The 25,056-nt window shown below is 34.5% G+C and overlaps 1 protein-coding gene across 2 annotated transcripts in view; it reads right to left on the reverse strand.

The window, feature by feature from the left end:
• REV1 (DNA-directed DNA polymerase) overlaps window positions 1-25,056 on the reverse strand; it is a 264,062-nt gene that overhangs the window by 141,626 nt on the left and 97,380 nt on the right. For both annotated transcript variants that reach the window (XM_089830019.1, XM_089830018.1), the window contains exons 7-11: window positions 15,398-15,553; window positions 14,223-14,355; window positions 14,020-14,108; window positions 13,553-13,603; window positions 13,257-13,454 (exon numbers count right to left, since the gene is read on the reverse strand). In XM_089830019.1, the coding sequence (XP_089686145.1) occupies window positions 13,257-13,454; window positions 13,553-13,603; window positions 14,020-14,108; window positions 14,223-14,355; window positions 15,398-15,553 (627 nt within the window). The remainder of the gene's footprint in view (window positions 1-13,256; window positions 13,455-13,552; window positions 13,604-14,019; window positions 14,109-14,222; window positions 14,356-15,397; window positions 15,554-25,056) is intronic.

The following is a 25,056-nucleotide window of genomic DNA, read 5'->3' on the forward strand; positions in this document are numbered from 1 at the left end:
ATGATGGATATCAATGTATCCGGCAGAATCCAGCATATAACAATGACACCAATAACCTTCAATACTTTTGATATTTAAAGGTTGGTCATCTATTGATAAGATCGTCACCTTATAATAGAGACCTTAATAAATAATATGAAAGATCGTCACCTTCCATTTAACAAGTTTGCAAACAATAATTTAATATAATATTCATGAATATACTTTACAAAAATGTAATTATATATTTGTCATACCAAGTTTATATCTAAAATACTCTATTTTCACTCTTGCAAGAGGTTTAGTGAAAATATCAGCATTTTGATCATTTGTGTTAACATAAATCAGCTTGATCACATTCCTATCAAGCATGTCTCTGATGTAGTGGTAAGGAGTCCCAATGTGCTTTGACCAATTGTGGAATACTGGATTTGCAAAAAGTTTGATGCAACTTTGATTGTCACAATGGAATACAGTGGAATCTAACTTCTTCTCAAATAATCCAAATCATAGCTTCCTTAACCAAACTGCTTCACGTGCTCCCATGGAGGCTGCCATATATTTTGCTTCAGTAGAACTCAAAGCAACTGTAGGTTGTTTTCTACTGACCCATGACACCATTGCTGATCCGATATTAAAGCAACATCTGGTGGTACTCTTTTGATTTAAAGAACAACTAGCCCAATCAGAATCTGTGTAGCCTTCAAGTTTGATTTCCACATTTTTGTACTTTAGTCCAAAACCAATAGTGCCATGTAGATATCTCAAAACATGTTTAGCCGCTATTAGGTGTATTTTCTTAGGTTCATACATAAAGTGGCTCAGAACATTTGTAGCATAGCAAATGTCAGGTCTGGTGTTAACCAAAAACATGAGAGATCCAATAATCTGTCTGTAGAGGGTAGGATCAATAGCTTATGAATGTGTTGCTTCCTCTTTTAGCTTGTGTAAATTAGTTTCCGTTGGAATTGCAAGTGGCTTGCTGTCCATCATTCCAAATCTATTCAAAATATCCTAAGTATATTTTCCTTGGTTTAAGAATATGTAATCTTCCTTTTGACATACTTCTAGAACCAAGAAATAATGTAGCAAACCTAGGTTTTTCATGTCAAATTCAGCAGCAAGGTCTTGTTTGCATTTAGCAATCAGAGGATCTTCACCTGTTATTAAGAGATCATCAACATAAAGAACCAATATAATCATATCTCCATTAGATATCTTGAAGTAGATGTTAGGATCAGCTTCATTTTTAGAGCATCCTAATTTGATGAGATAACTGTCAATTCTTTTCATATCAAGCTCGAGGGGCTTGTTTCAGGCCATACAATGCTTTCTTTAGATTACATACATAAAGATTTTCATTTTTTTATCACGAAACCTTTAGGCTGTTCAATATAGACTTCTTCATTTATGACTCCATTTAAAATTGCAGTTTTCACATCCATTTGATGCACCTTCCATCCTTTTGCTGCTACAAAGGCAAGAATTGTCCTGACTGAAGTAAAACGAGCAATTAGAGCAAAAGTTTCTTCATAATCAATACCTACTTTTTGTGAAAAACCTCAGGCAACAAACCTCACTTTATGTTTCTCAAGGCTCTCATCTGCTGCATATTTGATTTTATATAACCATTTAGAAGAAACAACAGATTTGGCTTTAGGTCTAGGTACAATGTCCCAGACATCATTTTGAAGTATTGATTAATATTCTTCAATCATAGCATCTTTCCATGCCTAGCAAGTTAGACATTCTTCAATAGATGTAGGTTCAGATTTAGTGAGCTCAGTTACTACTGAAGTATTAACATGATTTGTTTCTGGTTTTCTTGACTTCCTTAGTGATTTCATCTGGTTCAATATTATTTTCCTCAATCATTTTTCTTGCCCACAATGGTCTCTTTTTTATATTAGGGATGTTTCTATTTTCTGTATCTAGTACTGAAGTCGTTTCTTCTGATATATTCTCCCTCTAAATTTCAGATTGTGGACTTTCGTCTAAGTCTATTGAAGGCTCATCATTTGTGCTTATGGATAGGTTTAGAGCAGGTTTTCCTCAAATATGACATCTCTGCTTACTTCTACTAATCTTTGTCTGGGAACATAAACTCTATATCCTTTTGAGTTTTCACTATACCCAACAAATATTCCTTTCTTTCCTAAAGATTCTAACTTAGTTCTTCTTTCTTTAGGTCTATATATATATATATATATAGGACAACCAAAGATCCTAAGATGACTTAAGTTGGGTTTATTCCCTATGAAGACTTCTTCAGGTGTTATATTTTCTAGGATAAAGTGTGGACATCTATTTTGAATGTAAACAGCAGTATTAGTAGCTTCTGCCCAAAATGAAAAATGTAGGTTTTGATCATGAAGCATAGCTTTAGCTGCCTCAACAATAGTTCTATTTTTCTTTATGCTACACCATTCTGTTGAGGATTATAAGGTACTGTATACTCTCTCTTAATCCAACAGATGTACAAAAAGCTTTGAAATTCTCAAAAGTATATTCTCCCCCATTGTCAGATCTTAGAGTCTTAATTTTCTTTAACACTTAATTTTCTACCAATTCTTTGAATTTTGATAACACTTCATCTGATTCTTTAACTTTTAGAAAAAAAATCCAAGTCTTCCTAGAGTAATCATCAATGAATATTATGTAGTAGGAGTGACCTCCTAGGGAGAGAGTTGGCATGGGTCCACATAGATCAGAGTGAGTTAGTTTCAGAATTGATTTAGACTTGTGTTCACTAGTAGGGAAAGGTTTTTTTATTGTTCTTTCCTAGAGCACAACCTTTACATATACTTGTATGGGTAGAATTTAGATTTGGAATTCCAGTGGTGATTTTGCCTATCTTAGGTAGTGAATTGAAACCAATGTGTCCAAGTCTCCTATGCCATATTTCATTAGAATTTGTTATTTCATGGTTAAGAGCTTGGTTTTGAATATTACATAGCTTATATAAGGTCCCATCTCTAGTCCCGATAGTGATAGCATTTTTAAGACTGTTTTTAGGCCAGTACAAGACTTTGTCTTCGTTGAAAAGTAACTTGAAAACCTTCATCCGTTAATCCAGAGATTGAGATTAGGTTTCTTTTTATTCTAGGTACAAATAGAACATCTTTCAACTTTAGTGTAACTCCAGTCCTTAATTGAATAGAGCAGGTCCCAATGCCTCTGACTGGATGAATGGAGTTGTCTCCAATACTAACTCCTTCAGATCTATAATTTTCAAGTGTTTCAAATTTGTCTCTGAATCCTGTTACATGTCAGGAAGCCCCACTATCTATTATCCACACACTTTCATTAGAGTTTATCTCACTTGACAAGGCAGAGTAGAAAACTAGATTTTCATATTTCTTACTTTCGGCTAAAGAGGCTAAGATTATTTCCCTTTCAGGACATTTGCTAAAGATATGTCCAAATTTCTCACATTTAAAGCATTTAACTTTAGAGAGATTAGTATAGTTGACCTTATTATGCTTTTTCTTATAGTCATGTTTCTTTCCTTTAAATTTCCTTTTCTTTCCTTGATGATTAGGAGCTGAGAAAAGAGCTTGATTTTCACCAACCTGATTTGATACAATACCTCTGGAAATTAATCTTGACTCTTACTGATGTACAATCAGTTTTTAGTTGATCAAATGAAGGGATTGAAGGTCCATTGACAACTTGAATGAATGCTTCCCATGATAGTGGTAATCCTCTGAGTGCTAATATGGAGAGTTCTTGATCTTCTACTTTGTTTCCAATGGAATTTAAGTGATTCTTAATTTTAGAGATCCTTCCAAAATAAGATGAGATTGATTCTCTTTTATTCATTTTAGTATTCATCAATTGATTCTTCAGATCAATCTACTTGAGTTGTTTATTTCAAATGCATTTTTTATTGTTGTGAATACTTCAAAAGCTTTCTTCAAATTTGAAATGGAAGGAAGAATGTGATCCTTTACGGAGTCTATTATGATTTTCTTGGCTTTATTGTTTCGCCTTCTCCAAGTGAATTTTTCAGTTTCATCTTCAGGAATTGGATTATCAATTTCAATGAATGATTCTAGTTCTAGTTCTTCAAGTATTGTGGTAATCCAGATTTTCCATGAAAAGAAATTTACAGCACCTTCGAGTTTGTCTTCTACTCTCACATTATTTGACATATTTGCAGTACTTTTGATAGTCTCTCTACCAAGTAGGCTCTGATACCATGTAAAGTTTAATAGACCATGTTTGGTGTAAACTTATCAAAGGGTTTGATATGTATTCTAATATATAATGGACTAGTGTCTTCCTGTTGACAAACTTAATGTACTTGCTGTAAAATGTATTAACCTTATCTCAGATCAGTATTGCCAATGTTATTGATATGATCTGCAAAATGAAAATGATAATAATATATATATGTTGAAACATGACATAATAGAGACATGACTCTATACATTCATGTCTCAACATACACATACCAATTCGTTAACTCTAAACGGTGTGTTATATTTAACTCACGGATTAGACTTGATATCAATGATAGTATAGCAAATGAAGCCACCCGATTACTATTTGGAAATGGCACTTCAATCATGGCTAGTGGTGTGCCGATATCAATATAATCGGCAATGTCAATAAAACAATCTAAACTAATCACTCGACTGTTATTGGTTAAACAGATAAAAGCAAAATTGAAATACTGCATTATAATTTTATATATATATATATATATATATATATATATATATATATATATATATATATATATATATATATATATATATATATATATATATATATATATGTTTCAATACTCAATTGCTAACTTTGTAAACATTATTTATATAATGTTAAAATTGACTGTGAAAGCGTAGACTCAAATTATTAAAAGGTCAATTTAATGTTATAAAGAGGGCAAAAGGTCAACGAGGAATAAGATGAAATGCCAAGGGGAAGTTGAAGAGCCACAAGGGAATGGGATGAAAGCCAGAGGGGAATCGAAGAGTCTTAGTTTGTGTATTAAAAAGGAAAAGATGCTCATTCCAGAGCATGCTTGAATTATTGATTCAATTTCAGTTTTCTCTCTTGTGAGAGTTATTCAGAAAGCTTCAGCTTTCAACTAATATGAGGACGTAGCCCCTTGTGCCGGCAAACAGTGGATACAAACCCATTGTCTAGGGAGACATCAATTCAGGTGTTTCACATGCGCTTACAAGTTCTTATTCTAGTACTCTAATCTAACTGTTAATCTATTTTTAAGATTGGATTTGTTAGTGCTGGTTATTATATTGTTGTTGTATGATGAAATAACGTTGTTTAAGATGTTTATGAGAGTTTTATGGATTTATCATTGTGGATCTGTAATGCATTTCTATATGCTTGAAATCCTGAATATTATTCTGAAAAGAACTAGTTATTACCTTGTGGAGAATCTTCTGGTTTTATTGACATATCATTTTACATTTGCCTACGTTTGAGTTTGAATATTTTAATTAAGAAGAAACCGGTTAATCATCTATTCGATTTTATACCGGTTTTGATTGTGCTCGCAATACATTTGCATATGTTTAGTTCTGAATATAGTACAAAGGGGAAAAACGAGTAAATATCCGATTAGGGATATTTCAGTGGTATCAAAGCTATCGAACCTGCCATCCTCTTAGGCAAAAGCAAGTTTACCTGAAAGATTATCTTGAAACTGGATTCTGAAGTTTATACATCAAGAGCAGCAAGTGACCATCACTAGCATTTCTGCATCAAGTAATTACTCACATACAATATCTACAAATCATAGTCCTTTTCTCTAAAGGATTTCGTACAAGGATTGGAAATTTATTTACACATTCGCATGAGTTTAGTCGATTATAGCTGTAGGCTTTAATGTTTCAGATCCATAACTAAAGTTAGAAGTGACACATTGAATCAGTATAGAAGCTATGAGCTTTCGAAGTGGAAAGTTTTTAGATTGAATCTTGGTACATGAGTATCGATATTGGATAACAAAGATGCACGGCATGCGAAGACATATGAGGTTGCTCTAAAAGATAAGGACTTTACATAGGGTCCTTAGACACAAGCAATCTAGATAATGGCGATGGTCTTCTAATCCCTGTTTTGTTGCCCTTGGGATCTCAAAATTCAAGTGCAGAGATTGGAATTCAGAATCACAGTTAAGGTTGGCTCTCAGTAGTAAGTATTCTACACACATACCTTGGACAGTGATGTTTGTTGTTTTTTTTAGAAGCCGCAATATCAGAAACCACGTTGAGATGGAGTGAGGAAATCATACATCCAAGTGTACTAGAAGCATTCAAGGGTCACATGATTTCAAGCAGACAGCATGAGGTATTTAAGGTTTTAGAATTACAGTAACGTAGGAGACGAGCAAGGCAGTCACATATAGAGTGATAGAAGTGAGTCCACAACAGAAATAACTAGCAAGTGGTCGTAGGCGCACCAGAGGTCTGAACTCAAACTGGTGTTTGGTCTTATCACCCACACCAACATACGTATATCAAGCACACAGCAGGAACAGCAGGTTGCAAACAAGTCTTCATAGCAAACAGATATCTTGAGGGCCAATATGGTTGTTGTAGATACTCCACAGTCGTGAGCAGTCACTGGAGGTAGAAGTGACCAAAAACCAATCACACGATAGTCATATCCCACTTCACAGCAAACACCAAGGATTCTTTGAAGGTGTAGCTCTCCATTCAGTGACCACTAGAGGAACATTAAATAATTTCATGAAAAGTTTGTGCAGAAGCATCTCTTGTCAGTGAACCGTTTCATGCAATATTTGATATCGTGGAGAGGAGTTAAATTTAAGTTGGTGTTGGCTATTTGAGGCATACATTACTTAGTAACAGTAGAACAAATTCGAAACTAACTTTTGGCGTAGATATTCCCAAGTGGACGGCACTCTAATATCATGACTTCTTTTCATATTCAAAAAACTAAAACAAATTTTGAAATTATTATTGGGAGTTACTCAGCGACAAAAGGATACCAACCAAATGTTGTAACGGATGAGATATTACCTTTACAAATGATTGTATTTCTGATATGCGAATGATTGATAAACAACCAAAGATGCACAACGGCAAGTTCTAAGGATCACGTAAGTGATGTAACTTAGTGTCTACAGACTAAACGCCAAGAAGTTAAGAACCAATACTAATGCCAATTCATAGTCGCTTAACAAAGACATAAGACCGCAGTAGTAAACATATGCGGTAACCATTTTTTGGTGAAATGGCTTGTCGTGGAGAAGTTCAGGAGTAGAATTGGCATTTGATATTACACCTGACCACCAACGGTGCATCCTTTGTAGCAAAAATTATGTAATGTGTGCAACTGTTGATTAAATTCACGCTACCTGTTGTTATCCAGGTAGAGCAAGCGGAAGGTCAAAGAGATTAACGATGGTGTGACAAGGCTTAGGAGTTAGTGATAGAAACAGAAAGTTATTTCTCAGTTCTGAACATCTCTCTCAAAACTTTTCTATTAGAAAATCATTTTTGGATGTCGTGAATTTTATCTTCAATGGGTGATGTGAATGAGGGGATATTCATACCTGCAATGAGTAGAGTATCACTACAAGTTTTTCCCAGAATTATAGAAAGAAGAATTTGCAAGATACATGCATTGGGTGTCTAGGAAGAAATTAATTAGTAATACAGACTCAAGCTCCAATTTTGCATTACAAACTAGAGCATCACTTTGAAATTATACTAAATCAAAGTTGTTGAAAGCTGGGAGGCCCTTTCAATCATTTTGGAATATATATTAAGCTTTAAACAGGGTGATTACTAGTCAGTAGTACAGTAAATCAATACTGTCAGTTCGCAATTGTAAAGTCTGCATATTCTTCAAAAGTTTGATAAAATTTTGCTGCGGCTGAGTGATAAGTTGAAGGTTAATAAATGTCTCTTGAAAGTAGTTGCAAGCATAGGCAAATTACTCACATGGCATAATGGAGAGAGGAAGTTGTGAGACTTGTGGAACTAATGGAGTTTGAGAGTAAATCATGTCAGTAGAGCTGCTTTGCACGGTAATGTGTACAACGATATAGACAGTTTGAAACATTGTGCAATCTCCCTCAATTGGAACTAGCTACAAACCTCGTGCAAGACAAACATTGTTGATCACCAGTAAGAGGGGTGTTGAAGTGCTATTCCTTAACAATACCAGGGAAGAGTGAAAATCTACAAGAAGCTGTTGACAGTGTTGGGGCCTTTTTGCATACAGCGAATACCTTTGAGATAAGCCATCCAAATCCTTGTACTTGGTTGAACTGAACAGTGATGTACTTGTGAAAGAAATCAAATTGTTTGACATAATTTCAGAGTTCGAGTGGGATAGAGGGTAAAGCCTGCAGCAAAGGACTTATGTCTCTCTGAGTGGATGGTGGTGTTGCTGAAGCAATCTAGTGATGTTGTGCGTCCACCAATTGTTGATAGCATTATTTGAGCAAATTAGAAGTTTTGGGTTGGAGCTGAACCCAGAGTATATTAGGGGTACCTACCTATGGAAAAAATAAAGGATTTTTGGATAAAATCAGGAAAGGTACTATAAAGCTACATGTGCAGTTAGGCCAGAATTCTGAATCAGATATAAGAGCTGAAATACTTGACATTTATAGAGAGTATAAGAACTTCCTATCCGAATTCATAATGATTTATCATTCAATGATTACTTGGATTTTCATCTAGAACAACAAAGTAAGACTGATACGGCAAAAAGGAAATACTTAGATTTGGTTCAAGATCTTCTTGCAAGGGTCTAGGGCAAAAATGTGTTCGAAGAATTTCCAGCATATCAAGATCATCGAATAGAGGTTCTTGAAAAAGAAGAGTAATCAACTACCATAGATTTACAACTTTCTAGTGACCATGTAGAAGATGTTACACAGGGTGCAAGTTTCTATGTTGGTGAAGTGGAGGTTAGTGTTGACAAGCAAGTTGATGAGGTCAGTTGCACGTGAGGTAATAGCAAATTGGAATTTTATGGTCAACCTTATATTTCTGATACCCATGACATGAATTTAGAGGAACAATCTACAATGATACTGCAAGACAATGAACCACTTCAACAGGACAATAATGAAATGCATACCTTAAATAATCAATTGAAGGTTAGTAATGACAAGGTTGTGGTATCTTTGGTACATTATGACAACACTTACAAAAAGGTTGGAGATCTCTATTGGATGGCTCAAAGGGGAGTGGAAGGAGATTGGCTTGTTGCTGATTTGCAGGTGATCAAAACAGCTCTTGAGACTATGAAATCAGATTATTTGTATTTGCCTTCCGACAAGGATAACATTCTTAAGGTTGTTGAAATACATGTTGATCAGTTGGATAAAGAAAGGAATAAGATTATGGAGCTCAAAAGGGAGCTTAAAGATACTCATGAGGCATTAGATGATGCTCGACTTTCTCTTCAGAAAGCAGAGAATCAGAGCATGGTCACGAATCACTCTTGGGAACATGAGGGTAAGGTGAGCTAGAAGTTTTTCAAAGAAGTCATTTTTGAGCTTGATAGCATTCAACAAACTTATGACTTGGATAGTTGCCCTAAAAGACCAAGTACCAGAGTTTCAGATCACATTCAGCTTATAGATAACCCCGTGGTTGAAGTCAATGTTGATTGGATTTACTATAATCCTCTTTTTGAGATAAACAAGGACTCTCCTTTTGATCATCATAATGAAGATGATTCTAATTTCAAGATATGGAATTTTGGTACAATTCCTAGCAATGAATATGGGTCACAGGATGGAAATGGTGATTTGACTACGGTTGTGCATCATTGGATCAGTCCACATAGGGTTCCTAATTTCACACCATACATGAATTGGTTGGATTATATACATCAACCTTGGATAGTTTTTGTGGTAGTTTTGAGGAGAGTTGTGTTGATCATAGGGAATGCTCTTTCTGTTTCACTCTTATTCATAGTACCTATGTATTCGGAGGTTCCTCAAATTGAAGATGACAATATGGCATTTGTTGCACCCAGGGTGTTACCTTCAAATTTTGAGCGGCTTGTTTATTACGCCATCTATTTCGGCCGGTTGTCACCATCTACTGGGTTATGCATAGTTCATGGATACATTTCTACCTTATCATACTAGCTGGTTATGATAACAAGATTTAAGATCCAGATGTTGCTAGCATATACCTATGGCTTACTAAGGATTTGGTTACATTTCTACTCAGTTTGAGATTGGATGCAGTCATGATCAGAGTTATACAGTTTACAGGTGCAGCATTTTTTCATAGAGTTATATGGGATCCGAGGATCCAGTTGATGGAAGGATTGTTGGGGTGCTCCTTGTTTCGCAGTCTGGTCGGATTTGTGTTCTGTTTGGGCTGCAAAGCTACCTGCAGACTCATATGGGATCCCGGTACTGATTGCTTGAGGACAAGCAATTTTAAGGAGGGGAGATCTGTAATGTCCCCTTTTTTGGGACATAAGAAATATTGAAGTCTTATTTATATAATGTTAAAATTGACTATCAGAGCATAGACTCAAATTATTAAAAAGCCAATTTAATGTTATAAAGAGGGCAAAAGGTCAAGGAAGAATAAGACGAAATGCCAGAGGGAAGTTGAAGAGTCACAAGGGAATAGGATGAAAGCCAAAGGGGAGTCGAAGAGTATTAGTTTGTGTATTAAAAAGGGAAGGAGGCTCATTTAGGGCATGCTTCAATTATTGATTCAGTTTCAATTCTCTCTCTTGTGAGAGTTATTTAGAAAGTTTCAACTTTCAGCTAGTATGAAGACGTAGCCCCTCATGCCGGCAGACAGTGGACGCAAGCCCATTGTTCAGGGAGACATCAGTTCAAGTGTTTCACATGCGCTTATAGGTTATTATTCTAGTATTCCAATCTGACTGTTAATCTGTATTTAACATTGGATTTGTTAGTGTTAGTTATTATATTGTTGTTGTATAATGCAATAACGTTGTTTAAGGAGTTTATGAGAATTTTCTAGTTTTATCATTGTGGGTCTGTAATGCATTTCTATATGCTTAAAATCCTAAATATTATTCTGAAAAGAACTAGTTATTACCTTGTGGAGAATCTTCTGCTTTTATTGACGTATCTTTTTACATTTGCCTACATTTGAGTTTGAATATTTTAATTAAAAAGAAGCTGGTTAAACATCTGTTGGATTTTGTAACGGTTTTGATTGTGCTCGCAATACATCTGCATGTATTTAGTTTTGAATATAGTAAGACGGGGCAAAACGAGTAAATATCCAATTAGGGATATTTCAGAGCAACACCAAACAACATCATCAGGAGGCAAGAGACCAAGGGAAGCCGAGGCCAAAAACTACAATTTCCCAGAAACAGAGAAGTAACCTCGCACTAAAGGTTACCAGCCAAGGTCTAAGGGGATGGTTCAGGACCGTCTCTAAGGACCATTCCAAGAGAAGTATGAGATCTTAAGTTGGCTAATTAACAATCCTCTCTTATCCTGGACTTATCTTCTAGAGGCTTAATACGTTTCTATAACTCCTATAGGGAAAAGGTTTTAATGTAACTGATATTATCTTCTTTCTGTGAGTTATAGTTACAAAGCTTACAATTTATCATAATTGACATATTTCTGATGTTGATGTGTAAAATTATAAATGATCATGATGTTTGCAAAACTGTTAACTCACTATATAAGTTTTTACCGCATAACAAATGAGTATTTATGTAATAAACAAACCATAATAAAATATAATAACAAAAACAAATATAAAAATATATATAATAGAAACAAAAAATTACAGCTAACAACTGCCATTTTTCAAGCTAATATATACTACAGATTAACTCTATAACAAAAACAAAAAAATTATTGGGAAAATTAATTCCCAACTAGGCAGAATTTTGATTGGAGTCTTGAGTCGATGGACTTTTCTCACACCCCAAATGCAAACAAGAAGCTGAAAGCAACTGGACTCTCATAAACAACAAACAATTTTATCCCTCTATGGCTCCCACAGAAGCAAATGATTTATTCCTTGGCAAACAACGGCTCCCATTTTAATCATTGTCTACAATAGACTCCCAAGACAACTGCAGATATTTCATTCAGAGATCACACAGTGGCGTTTAGAGAAGAAACACTTTCATTTGGGAAAGTTTAGGTTTTCCTGGCAGCAAATTTTCTCACATCTTCAAACAACTAATTGCAATTTTGTTATAATTAAATGTGATTTTATCATTATTAAACCTGATTTTTTGGGCCTAAAAAATGTTGACTATGTCGACTGATTTTAGGTGATTTTTTGGGGAAAAAATCGGGAGCGACCCCAATTCAAGATTAATCGCAATTAACGATCTTTTGGAGATTTTCGCTTCACTGTATTAAATATTTACCATCGACATGTCACTGCCACTGGAGATCCCATACACCTAAAATTCTCTCAACAGTCAAAACACATTAGAAAGACCTGTAACTAAAACTGCCAAGGCCAAGTGGTCTCTAAGTCTCTTGTATATCCTGGTTAGCCTACAGGGCTAAAGGAAAATAGGCTAATGACAACAGCATAAAATGAGCACTGAGAAGGGGACATTAAAGTAACCTCTAGTCAAAAAATCATACACTAATATAATGTATAATAATCTTAATTTTAAATCATTTTATAATATTAATATTAAAACAATATATTAAATATATACAAAATTGTTTTAAAATTTAAACTATCATACAAAATATTAGTATATGATGGTCTCTGATTAGAAAATTTTAATAAATATAAAATCAATGTCATTATCTGTTTTTGCATAGGTAATGGAGGATAACTAGGTAGGTGCTGACTGAAGAAAGGCACTCTCATGGCCACTCTTATGCCTTTCAAAACAATGTTTCATCACTTACAGAGAAGGCTGCAAAGATGAAAGTCTATGGGACAGTTGCAATAATATTTTTCAATTCACAGTTTTCAGCTGAAATGAAACAGATTCTTATTTGGAATGACGACCAAGGTTATGTTTAGGGGCTTTTTTTTATTTTGGAAGTAAACAATAATCTTTAAAATGTCTAAAAGACCACAAAATCTAGGAACAAAATTCCAAAACCTAACCAACTCGGCACTAATTCCATAACAACTCCAATTTTGGGTTGATTCATAGTCCGAATTAACCTGATTTTGGAGTGATTCAGTAACTAAGATATGATGCTTGCAAATATTTCAGTTAAGATCCATTTGATCGAGGACTGAATAGAGTTTATAACTTGACAAACCCATTAAAGCATTATAGTTTTGCAAATCAGATTTAAGAAATTTTACCTGCTTGGTTTGAATATGAAATTGGCCATTCGGCTTAGCTCTCTTTGTAGCCATACGAGATAACAACAAATTTCCAGCAATCCCAGCACTTGCAGTGCATTTTGTTACATCAAATATCTCTTGCCTAATAGCTGATGCAATGTGCTCAGGATCATTCAATCCTGTCACATCCAAATATGCCTCATCACAGCTTAATGCCTGCATTGTGTTCGCAGTTGTTAGAATCTTGTACTGTTTAGTTGTCGAACTCAATCCACTGGGAATTACAAGAAACACACAGCAAAAAGGATGCGTACTTGTACTCTATTACAGTGCTTGTGGAGAATGTCATAAAGTTGGTCAGCAACCTGCAAAATTATAAATTTAGACAAAAAAGTGTGTGATACAACACTGTAAAGTGCAAAGAAATAAGGTTCTAACCAAAAGAGACATAAAGAAGAGCATTTTTTCGATGCTGAAGGTTGACCAAAACTAGGTCAATGAAACTCAAAATGTATTTTTGTGTATATCACCCAACACAGAAATACTCAGCATGTAAAGATGACTTCTGTGGCAGCTTGAAATCACAGACAAAATGCAAATTTAAAAAGGGAAATATTAAATGTGAAAGTTCCACTTTGTATAGGGTATTTAAAAAATGATATTGGACCTGAAAACAGGTGTAAGATTGTTCATAATGCTGTTTGCTGTGAACGAAAGACTGTACGACAAATTTTTGCCTACAAACCAATTTTTATCATGCAAAAGAAAGAGAATGAAGTACCTCTTCATATGCACTAAAATCATAAGGAAGAATATGAAGATGAGGACACAACGCCTTGGCATCTTTAACAAACATTCCTGCCCTGATGCCTACTAGTACAAAGAAGTCAAATTATGCTCCAGCAAACAAATTTCATAGCCCTAATCCCAAGTGTCATTTAAGTAACTCCAAATTATCTAATTCAATGAAACTGATCATCATACCATAGCCACGAGCAGGATAATTTGCAGAGGAAATTTCAGCAGTCCCTTTAGGATTATCCGAATGACATACGGCTACAGGTTTGTCATTCAATTCAGGATGTTTTCTGATTACAACAGATACAAAGAAGCAATCCTGGCAACAAAATATGGTAAGCAGTGAGGAATCAAGTTTGACACTAATCAAGTTAAAACAAATATCATAAATGAAAGAATGTAAATTTTACATGCTTGAGAATTATATGAAGGAACAAAAACGTTGTAATGTTCCCTTTTTGGGACATTAAAAATATTAAAGGACACATTTATATGATATTAAAAGTGACTATGAAAGCATGGACTCTTATTATAAAAGGTCAATTTAATATTCAAAGGGAGTTAAAGATGATAAGGAGAGATAAGACAAAAAGCCAAGAAGGAAGTCGAAGAGTCACAGTTGTGAGAATAAAAGGAAAACAGACTCCTTCATTTGGGATGCTTGGATTTATTATTCAGATTTCAGTTCTCTCTTGAGAGAGTAATTGGAATGCTTCAGCTTTCAGCTAGTATGAGGATGTAGCCTCTCATGCCAACAAACAGTGGACACAAACCCATTGTCTTCGGAGATGTCACATCAAGTGTCTCGTGTGTGCTTACAGGTTCTTTTTTTAAATTTTCCAATCTGACTGTGAAGCTGTATTTAGGATTGGATTTTTGAAGCTGGTTATTGTATTGCTATTGTATAATGCAATAACATTGTTTTAAGGAGTTGTAAGAGTGTTTACTGGTTTTATGCTGTTGGTTTGTAACACATTTTATATGCTTGAATTCCTGAATATTATTTTGACAAGAACGGATTATTATCTTGTGGAGAATCCTCTAGTTTTATTATTGTATTGTATTACATCTGCCCATGTTCGAGTTTTGAATATTATATTCAAAAAGAAGCCTGATAAATATCTGTTGGAGTTTCTAATGGTTTTGATTAATACATCTGCATATGTTTAGTTCTGAATATATTTTGGGTTATAACGAGTAAATATCTGTTAGGGATATTTCAAACATCTGAAAACAGAAACCAAACTTTACATGAACTGTTGTAATTTGTAAAAGATGCTTAATCAAAATGACAAATAACTAGATCAACAATATAATAATAAAATATTTAAATAGCTTCGAATGAGGATGATAGTCATTACCATATCAACATGGATAATAACACGACTATCTGCAGCAGTAGTATTTGAGCTGGAACCTACTCCAGAATATTGACCCTGTATTTCTTCAGAAGATTTTCCTGCAAATCTTTTACGGTACCGATTTCTCCAGGTTCCTATGAAATGCAACCTTGAATTCTGTAATCAGGTGCAACAATATCAAGATCAGAGAAGTAATACAAAGATCTAAAAAAATAATTCGCTTACACAAATTCATACTCTAAGCTGAGACAATTGGCTATTAGTTGCTGAATAAACCTGAATCTCTCATTATTTCAATAAAATCATAAATTAACAGATCAAGAAAGTAGTAGAAGTTACATTTAACTTAATCTTAATTCTCTACAATTGTACCGAATGGTAACTATCTAAAAGATCCATCACTCATTCATAAATTCATTGTTAAAAAAATTACTTCAAACTACTCCCACACAATCTCAATTCCACCACACTACCCTTAATAGTAACCCAGTTCTACACAAGGACATAATATGATGCTGATTACAACTCAAGTTAGAGCCTCAAATGAAATTATGGATAGTGATGGGAGAATAGCTATACAAGCAAAGGGATTTACTACAAGGCTGATAATCTTGTGAGACTGCCTTGCACTTTCCTTTTGAAGTAGTATGAGAATGAGTTACCAAATTAATAGCCATCATGGGATTGGGATAGATCAAATGATTGGAAGAATTTCAACAATTTCATCAATGAGAGCCATAGAGATGGAGGGCAATTTGAATTCCATTATAGCACTACCTGTGAATTCCATTATAGCACTACCTGTGGCCATCTACTGCACTTCAATACCAAACTCCAAACTCGCCTTTATACGTTGAGCCAAGCTCACATATGAATGTTGAGGCAAGCTGCCCACCGAGAGATCATAAAGAATCTCAAGAACCAATTATCAATCTTCTCAATGCAATAAAAGAGAAAACAGATGTAAAGCATTAAAAGGGTTGCAGAGCAATCCCAAGGAAGGACAGGCAACACCAAAAACATGTATATGAGAGGGAAACAGCAGAAAAGAAGGGAAAGTGAAGCAAAACGGCATGAAAAAAACTAAGAAAACTACAAAAAAAAAGGCTGAAGAATATATTTATGAGAAAAAGAAGAAAAAGCAAAGAACAAGGATCAGAACTACAACATACAAACATAAAAGTATGGAACTTCAAGCTGTCCAAAGTTGCCTAGCCACTAAGAAAAGTGGGAAGAGGAAAAAAGGTATCTAGCCATACAAGGGGCAAAAGCCTAGATAGTTTGTAAAAAAGAGTCACTCCTGTAAGCAAAGACCAAAAGGCAACAGAGTAAATTCACAGAACTCCCAACTCTACAAGCAGAGATCGAAAGAGAAACATCCATTTTCAAGGCAGACCTCAGCATGAAAAAAAATTGAAGGATATTATCAGCCTTTTAGGAAAAAATAATGATATTTCAAAAGGTAGAAAAGCTGTTCTTTATAAAAAATCGCAACCAAAGAGTGGTAGCATTCCTGGAGACTTATATTGGGAAACCAAACCCCTTCAATTACAAAAGGCCTCTTCACAAGCAACAGTCCATTCAAGTTCAGAATCCTTGGGAGAAGATGCAATTTTGTTGAAGCCCTCAATGAACGACCTATAGTATCCTGTATGGCTGCAGAAACTTCTGACATCATTCTGCTTCTTCAAAACTAGCAAGCTTGTGCGTACATTAATTTTATTCAAGACCACCAGAATACTATGATGTGAAACATATTGTCCAAGAACTATTCCTCCTTCCATCATCATGTAACACAACTCATTGCTGACGACAAATTGTGGTCTTGGTACCTTTTCAAGATTTTCCAATGGTTCCCAATAAGTGTTTCCATAAGTGGATCCATAAACATTTCTATCCACTCAAGGGCCAAGTCAAAGAAGATGCTTATCAATGCTATTTGAAATGCAGTAGGAGCATTACATAGCCCAAATGGAAGAATTGAATAAGCATCAGTGGCCCAAGCACAGGTGAAGGTTGTCTTAACTTGATCTTTTGGTGCAATCCCGAACTAATTGTAGCCATTCAAAAAGGAAAAGCATTTCTTGCCTGCAAACGAATTGAGATCTTGATTAATGAAGGCAAAGGAACATGACCCTTCTCAGTGGCCAAATAAAGCTCCCTGTAATCCACACATACCATTGTCCACCCTTTTTACTGTCATAGGAGGTGAGAGTTATGGTAAATCGATATTGTTGTTGTTGTACCAAAAACAGAAGACAAAAGCTCCTTATATAATTTACAAAGATGATGTTTCTAAAAGAAAAAATTGTGAGCTAAAGACGGAAATAAAAACGACCTAATAAACCAAAAACTAAGATGTCCATTAAGAAACATTGTAATAGTCTAATACCCTTCCTTAATGGTTATTGTCTAACTGATGTCTTTGGGTCACAAATTCTTCAAACCATTCTGTTGCTGCTGAGACCCTTCACTGTTTCTTTTTTGGATGGCTTCTTGGTCATTAACATTTTGTTGACGGTGACCATTAAGGGAGGGTATATGAATATTAATATATTACTTTCACGGTCATGTTTTGTATATTATATAAATTAAGTACGTAAGATTGTTTCTATGATCTTCTTCAGTTTCTTATTACAAGGTTTCTATTTTGTACATTTGCAAATTCTTTATAATGATTGTTTCAATCATTTGTTAATACAACAAAGTTTTTACCAATTACACTCCAGTAATAGTGAGATCCATTGAATATCTAATACAGCGTAATATATAAACAGCATCTAAAAGCTTTGGTAGTTCAATTTTCAGAATTTCCCAGGCAGCAAGATTCATTCCTGAGGTTGTTGGTTTGCATTCTTCTTTGATATATACCTTGTGAGCACACGAGTTGGGACTGTGGCATTTCATAGTCCCAGGTGAATGTTGCTTTATGATTGCAGCATAGAAGTTAAGTCAGTTTGTTGTTGCGTGTTCAACTGATTATTTATGTTGAGCAATCTATCTGGTAAAATGTCAACCTGCATGGTCAAGGTTATCATGGCAACAGTATCAAGCACAATATAATAAGGTTGTAATTGACAAGCAGGAGATATTTTCCACAAGAAGTCAAATTGTTATATCGCTATCAGGATTTGACTGCATGGTTTTTTCAGTCAAACTCATTGGCCTGTGTTTCATAAGTAGTTCATGAAACATGTGTGCAGTTGAGGTGTGTAATGCATTTTAACGTTTGCCCCAAGATCTGGCCAAATTAGATGATGTAGTACACTAAAGGGTTGTGTAGGCATATACAGTACTCAATTCTGTCACATTCCCATTAGAAATTATCATATTTCCGTACTTTCAATCAAAAAAGTATTTATTGTTTTACACTGTGGACATCCCAATATGAGGGGGTATCATCCCTCATCCCAAGTTAGCCCTTGTCTGCAGAACCCAGGAATGCAACAAGTTATTCCAACATTTATAGTGTACTAACCAGGTCTTCTTTGACATCTACAAGTTTAACAGTTGAACTAACTACTACAGGAGTTATCGAAGGTCATCTAATTGAATATTTTGCATAGGTTCCTTAGCCATAACATTAATGGTTGTTAAATCATATAGCCGTGTTCAGACAAATACTTTGAATAACTCTGTGTGTGTGTGTGTGTGTGTGTGTATATATATATATATATATGATTTACATACTGATATGTACATATACATATCTGTCCATTCATATGTTCGATGGTATTCTGAAATTGAAATCTGAATATGTCCAATGCATTCATATATTTCATTTGATACAAGTTTGCATATATTTGATGTCATCATCAGCATGATTGCTGATGCCGATCCTTGGATGATTATCAGCCTGTTTGTATAAATGCCCATACTGAAATAACATTATCGATCGTACAAGTTCCAAGTGTGGGCAATGCACATTATTGAGTTGGTGATTATACATATCGATTGCGGTTAGCATTTGTTATATGTTAACTAACACATGATTAGATACCATGGTGAATGGTCATGTCTCTAATTAGAGACATGCCATTCACCAACGCACCTACTCATATGTTATATATATTCAAGGAACTCACTCTTGTTGATATAGAAATCAATTAATATCAAAAATGATCTGAATACCAATACAGTTCAGTGATTAGAAGCATTTCACCATTTCTGAAGTTTTGTACATGCATATGTAAAAGTTCTGCCATATATTGCATTGATCAACATTGAAGATTAAATCTGCAACATATCAATATTGAATAAGTAAGGTACTGGAAAATTAAAATTAATTCTATAAGTCTGATATAAACTTATTAAATCTTTACAATGGTTATGCCTAAATCAACCAAGGTATTGCATATCAAAATGCCATTAATATAAACATAAACTGGGTTCCCAGGGTTTGTGTACTTTGGAACAACTACCTTGCCTAGCATGATGTCAGGGAGTTGTCCAATGACATGAACAATTTGGGAATCTTTAAATTTATTGCCTGGCTTCTTTAAACTCAATTCCCCTATTCTTTTGCAAATTTGCTGCATATTGCAAAACCTTTATGGCTTGAAACAAAAAAAAATTTACAGATTTTTACGATTGACCCAACAAATAGAACTTGGGTTCGAGCTCATAATTCTTAGAATCAGTCTTTCTAAAAATGAGGGCTCCTTATTGATAACTTCCCCATGCTCAGGATGCTCATTTATATGGTTTAATTCAAGGATAGCATCGTTAGAAGATTTCTCAAAAGGAATTTCCATGATTTGAGGTAATTAGCAATACAGATTGTTTTCCTAAGTGAAGTTGCACGTCCTCGATCTTCAAAGGAAAACCCAATCCTAGAGGCATGTATAGGCAAGTGACAAAATATTGCAACAAAAGGATGTTGCTATCAATTGACATATAAAAGTCCTCTCTCAAGACTAGGAATTTACTAGAAACAGACATTAAACTTCAATATCTGATCTCCTTATATGCAAACACATCACAAACTATCATAACATTTCATCACACTTCAATAATAAACACAAGCAATGCAAACAAATAACAAAGTATTAATAATTAAGTTTAGTGCTTTAAATTTAACTTAGAATTTTGGAAATTATCAACAAATGTCAAGTTGTCTAGAGCTATTAGTAAGTCACAGGAAATAAACATGGTCAAAAATGATAAATGGGAGGCACATCAGTTCTGATCTAACAAAGGAGGAATCTGATCAATAAAGAGATCCTACTTGTCTCGCTATCCCCATTTATTCACAGAAAGATATAATTCTTTTGTCTCATAATTTTCATTTGTGATGAAAAAAGCATGGCGTTCTTTCCCCCCTTCTAAATCCATATAATCCTAGATTTTACTACCAATAGATCTCTCTTTTATAAATATTATCAAGATAGAAGAGAACACCTTTTCTTCTGTAATGATAGAATCCAAATTACAATACATAGAAAAAAGAATCCAATCCTGAACAATATGTTCTCCAAAGTACCTCTTCCTTTAAATTGGTTTTAATAATTCTAATTTTAATTCTTAGCTTGAGAGTTTTCAGCTTCCTATTGAAAACATACATTGTCATATCATAGCAATCATTCTAAATTTTCCAAAAGGAAGATGATATTTGGTAAAAGTTAGCAAGTGTAATGTGGGTGTTTAAGAAATGTATTGAGATTAGCCATTTAGGACTTTGAAATAACAAATAAAGTCATTGTACAACCAAGAGGTAGTGATCAAGCAGTGAACAATTGTTATCAATCTTTACAAAGTTTTTATCTTTTCTCGATCTTCAATGTAACCAAGTAAATTGTCATTTTTTTGGACGAATATCCTAGAGAAAATCCTCTCTAAGGAGAGTAAGAAGCCCTCATTTTCAAGAAGTGAGGAAGAATCAACCTATTTTTCCAAATAGTAAAGTCTAGAATTAAAATCTCAAGACACGGATCTTCCTTCCACTCACAACATGTCCTTGATTTGGCCATACAAACCATCTTGTCCTACATGGTTTGGGGACCATAGATATTTATAGCATAAACCACACAGCCCAAGCCAATCTAGCAATTTCTAGAAAGCATTTCTTGCATATTCATACCCTACTTAGTCCAAATTATGGCCAAGTCACTTCTCATGCCTTTAAGCACGTTATCCAAACTACCCCACTTGTTTTGGAAGAGTAACGTTCTTCCCGGCTAATGAGGTCATATTATAAAATTTTATTTTTTGCTAAAGTTACCTCCCATTAGCATTTAATTAAACAACTTAATATTTCACTCACACAAGCAATATTAAAATGAAGGAGTGAAACAAATTTCTTGTCTGTATCTGATGGAAAAAACAAAAGGCAAAGGGGAATTAAAGAATTCCCTGTAGGCAGTTATGTATGGGGGGAGATAAAAGGGAAGGGATTCTCGCAGAAAGGCAGATGGGAATTCACAATTTCTTCACTGGGAATATTGCAAAGTACAGTTCATTAACATCTTGAAAATGAATACTTTCCAAAGGACATTGTCTTCAGATTTGAAAGATATCCTATAGAGAATCTTAGCACACGACTCCATTTGGTAGAAAATTCAGAATTAACTCTAAAGCCTGTAAATTATGAACAGAAAGAGATAACTTTCAATATTGAGCTAGTGCGGGTGTTTTATCAACTAACAATAGTCTTTAACCAGAACCTGCCTATGTGTGGTTATAAGCTCTCAATTTATTCCAAGTGTGGGATGAGAGCTGGGTGCTTGTTTGAAACAGAGACGAAAAATATATTTCATTATAATCAGTGCCAATCCAAATCATTGAGACCATATTAGGGGCTATTCAGGGTTTTAGATGTTTTGGAGCTCTGAAAATATGAAGAACTTCAGAAGTCTGAAAAAACTAGGGACTTAGAAAAAGAGAAGGAAAAAAAGCAGGAAAATTTGACAAAACATAAAACCCTAGAAACTCAAAAGACCCAAAATGACTAATAGGGGTCACTTAAGGCTATTACCAGCTATTGGGGACACTCATAAGTTAATGTAATATGATGCATCAGGAAAGCAAAGGCAACAAAACCTGAAGGAAACCAAAAGACTTCAAAAGTGAAAAGGGGGTCCCCATTTCAAGAAACTACTTGAAATTGGGTGTATGTTGTGAAATCACAATAGCACACAAAGAATATGAGGATACTTCCACAACAGACACCTTCCAATACAACTATCTCCATCTAAATTATGAAGTTTGACGGTTGTCGATAAATTACCAATCTCCATCTAGCTTACAGATAATTACCAATCTCCATTTAGCCTGATTTATTCTGCATACAATTATGAAGTTTTACGGTTGTTGATAAATAACTAATGACTGCAATAAGTCCTAGAATCCACAGGGCACTCAGGTAATAATGATTGGAACATCTAGAGCACAGATGGGCTTTGAGGAAAACCTGATTCTTCAATGTCATAGGTTGGTGCAAAAGAATGTAAACAACTCTGGCCCAAGAGGACGTGATGACAAGTTTGTTGATAAGTGTGAGGGGGATAGAGATGCAAACATCTAGAGCACAGAAGGGCTTTGAGGAGAACCTGATTCTTCAATGTCCTAGGTTGGTGCAAAAGAATATAAACAACTCTGGCCCAAGAGGACATGATCACAAGTTGCTGATGAGTTAGAGGGGGGTGGAGATGCAAACATGTCGGTCCAAGACGATCACACTTCGAGTATTGCTACAAACACCAGTTGGCTCATTTCCCCTTGATGAATGGATGGTTTCTAGATATGTGCGAATTCGTTGCCAAATATCTTTTTCGATGTTGACTTTGTTAGAGCAATGGCACAAAGGTATAATGAAATATCAAAAGCATCGTAGACAGAAATGGAGCCCTAACTATTTCATTCACAAAGGCATGTATCTCTGATATATGTAACCTAAGTAAAGCTGCAAACAAGGCTATAAATTTTGATTTTCAGGCACAAGTATAAGACTCGTCAAAGGGTATACAAGTCTGGGCATATTCCCAAGCACAAGATCAAGGGTTCATATAGTAAACCGGTCAAAACCTCATTCGTGGAAAAGAATCCCTTCAGTCTTGAAACATGTTACTGTTACAGTAAATCAATGTTGTTGTACTTGTATTGAACAAAGGAGATGAAAGCTCTTTATATATATTTGCAAAGACGATGTTTCTAAAAGAAATAATCGTGAACTAAAGACAAAAATAGAAACTACCTAATAAACTAAAGACTAGCTAAGATGACCATTAAAGGAACATTAAAATATTCTAATGCCCTCCTTTAATGATCATTGTCTAACTACACTACTGAAGATTGTACATGTCTTGTGGTCATAAATTTTTCAAAACATTTTGTTGTTGCTAAGATCCTCCTGCTAGAATCTATCGAATGTCAATCAGCAAGAGTAGCCAAAATATGTCAAGAAAAGCACAGAGAGGGGTGCCCCCTTCTTCAAAATGCTCTACATCAAGAGACAAGAGCCTACCACTAACTCTACCACTGAGATGAGTCTGCCACTAACCCTCCCAGAATTTGCAAACCTTCTTACCAAACATCATTACAAAATTCCAACCCGATTTTGGATAAAAGAGTTGTCCTTCCTTGTACCCAACAGCATACCAAGAATAATGTAGCAATTTTGAAGAAAATGGGCAATACGAGCAATATGCCACAAAACAATCTGCAAGATACCATGATGTACAAAGGACTTATTGCAAATGAGCACTACAACTCAAAACAAACTGCAAGTAGCAACTACTTTTGTGGAAAGAACCAAAAAAATCCTAATATTGATTAGAAAGCATCAATTTTTGGGTAAAAATGACAAAAACCCTAAAATAGGAATCCTTAGTAGAAAATCCCACACAAACTTCACGAATTACAAAACCCAAAAATAATTTTTGACGGGAAAAATCAAAAAAACCAAACAAGATTTTTTAGGTGAAAATCGATCAATACTATAAAACAGAATCCAATAAACGAATCATAGAATACAACACTTCATTTTTGAAAAAAAATATGGTAAAACCCAAAGTATTGTTTGAGGAAAAATTATTATAACCCAACATATAATTTTGAGAAAAAAATTATAATAGCTCTACCAGATTTTTTGAAGGGTTAAAAATATGGAAACCAATCAGAATTTTCTTCATAGAAAAACTAATGAAAACTCGTAAAAAAATTATTAAAACCCAACATATAATTTTGAGAGAAAAAATTATTAGAACTCGCAAGATTTTTTAAAGGGAAAAAAATATGAAAACCAATCAGAATTTGTTTGCTATTTTAAAACACAAGACTTCGTGTAGTAAAATAGCACATGCAACTGACAAAAAGAGCATGCAACATGCAAGAAAATGCAACCTTTAAAAATCATAGACTTTTGCTCAAAACAAAAAATCACATGACCAAAACCCTTGACCACAATTATGATTTTCAGCAAAAATCTTCAAAGATAAACCACAAAATTTTCAGTAAATACATCAAACAATTTTTATTTTAAAAAATCGTAAAAACAAATTTCAGGAAAAATTCCAAACCTGAAGAGGCTCAATTTTTCCTTAAACAATTCGTCAAATTTTACGGAATCCAGTCAACATGCTCTGATACAAAGAATTCTATTTTATGGTTGGTGTGGTCCTTGTGAGCCACCCATTCCTTTTCTTTCCAAAGTTGTGTTTTTT

Source organism: Cupressus sempervirens, chromosome 5 (assembly GCF_028749045.1).
Source record: "Cupressus sempervirens isolate cs-2001-9-10 chromosome 5, ASM2874904v1, whole genome shotgun sequence".
NCBI lineage: Eukaryota > Viridiplantae > Streptophyta > Pinopsida > Cupressales > Cupressaceae > Cupressus > Cupressus sempervirens.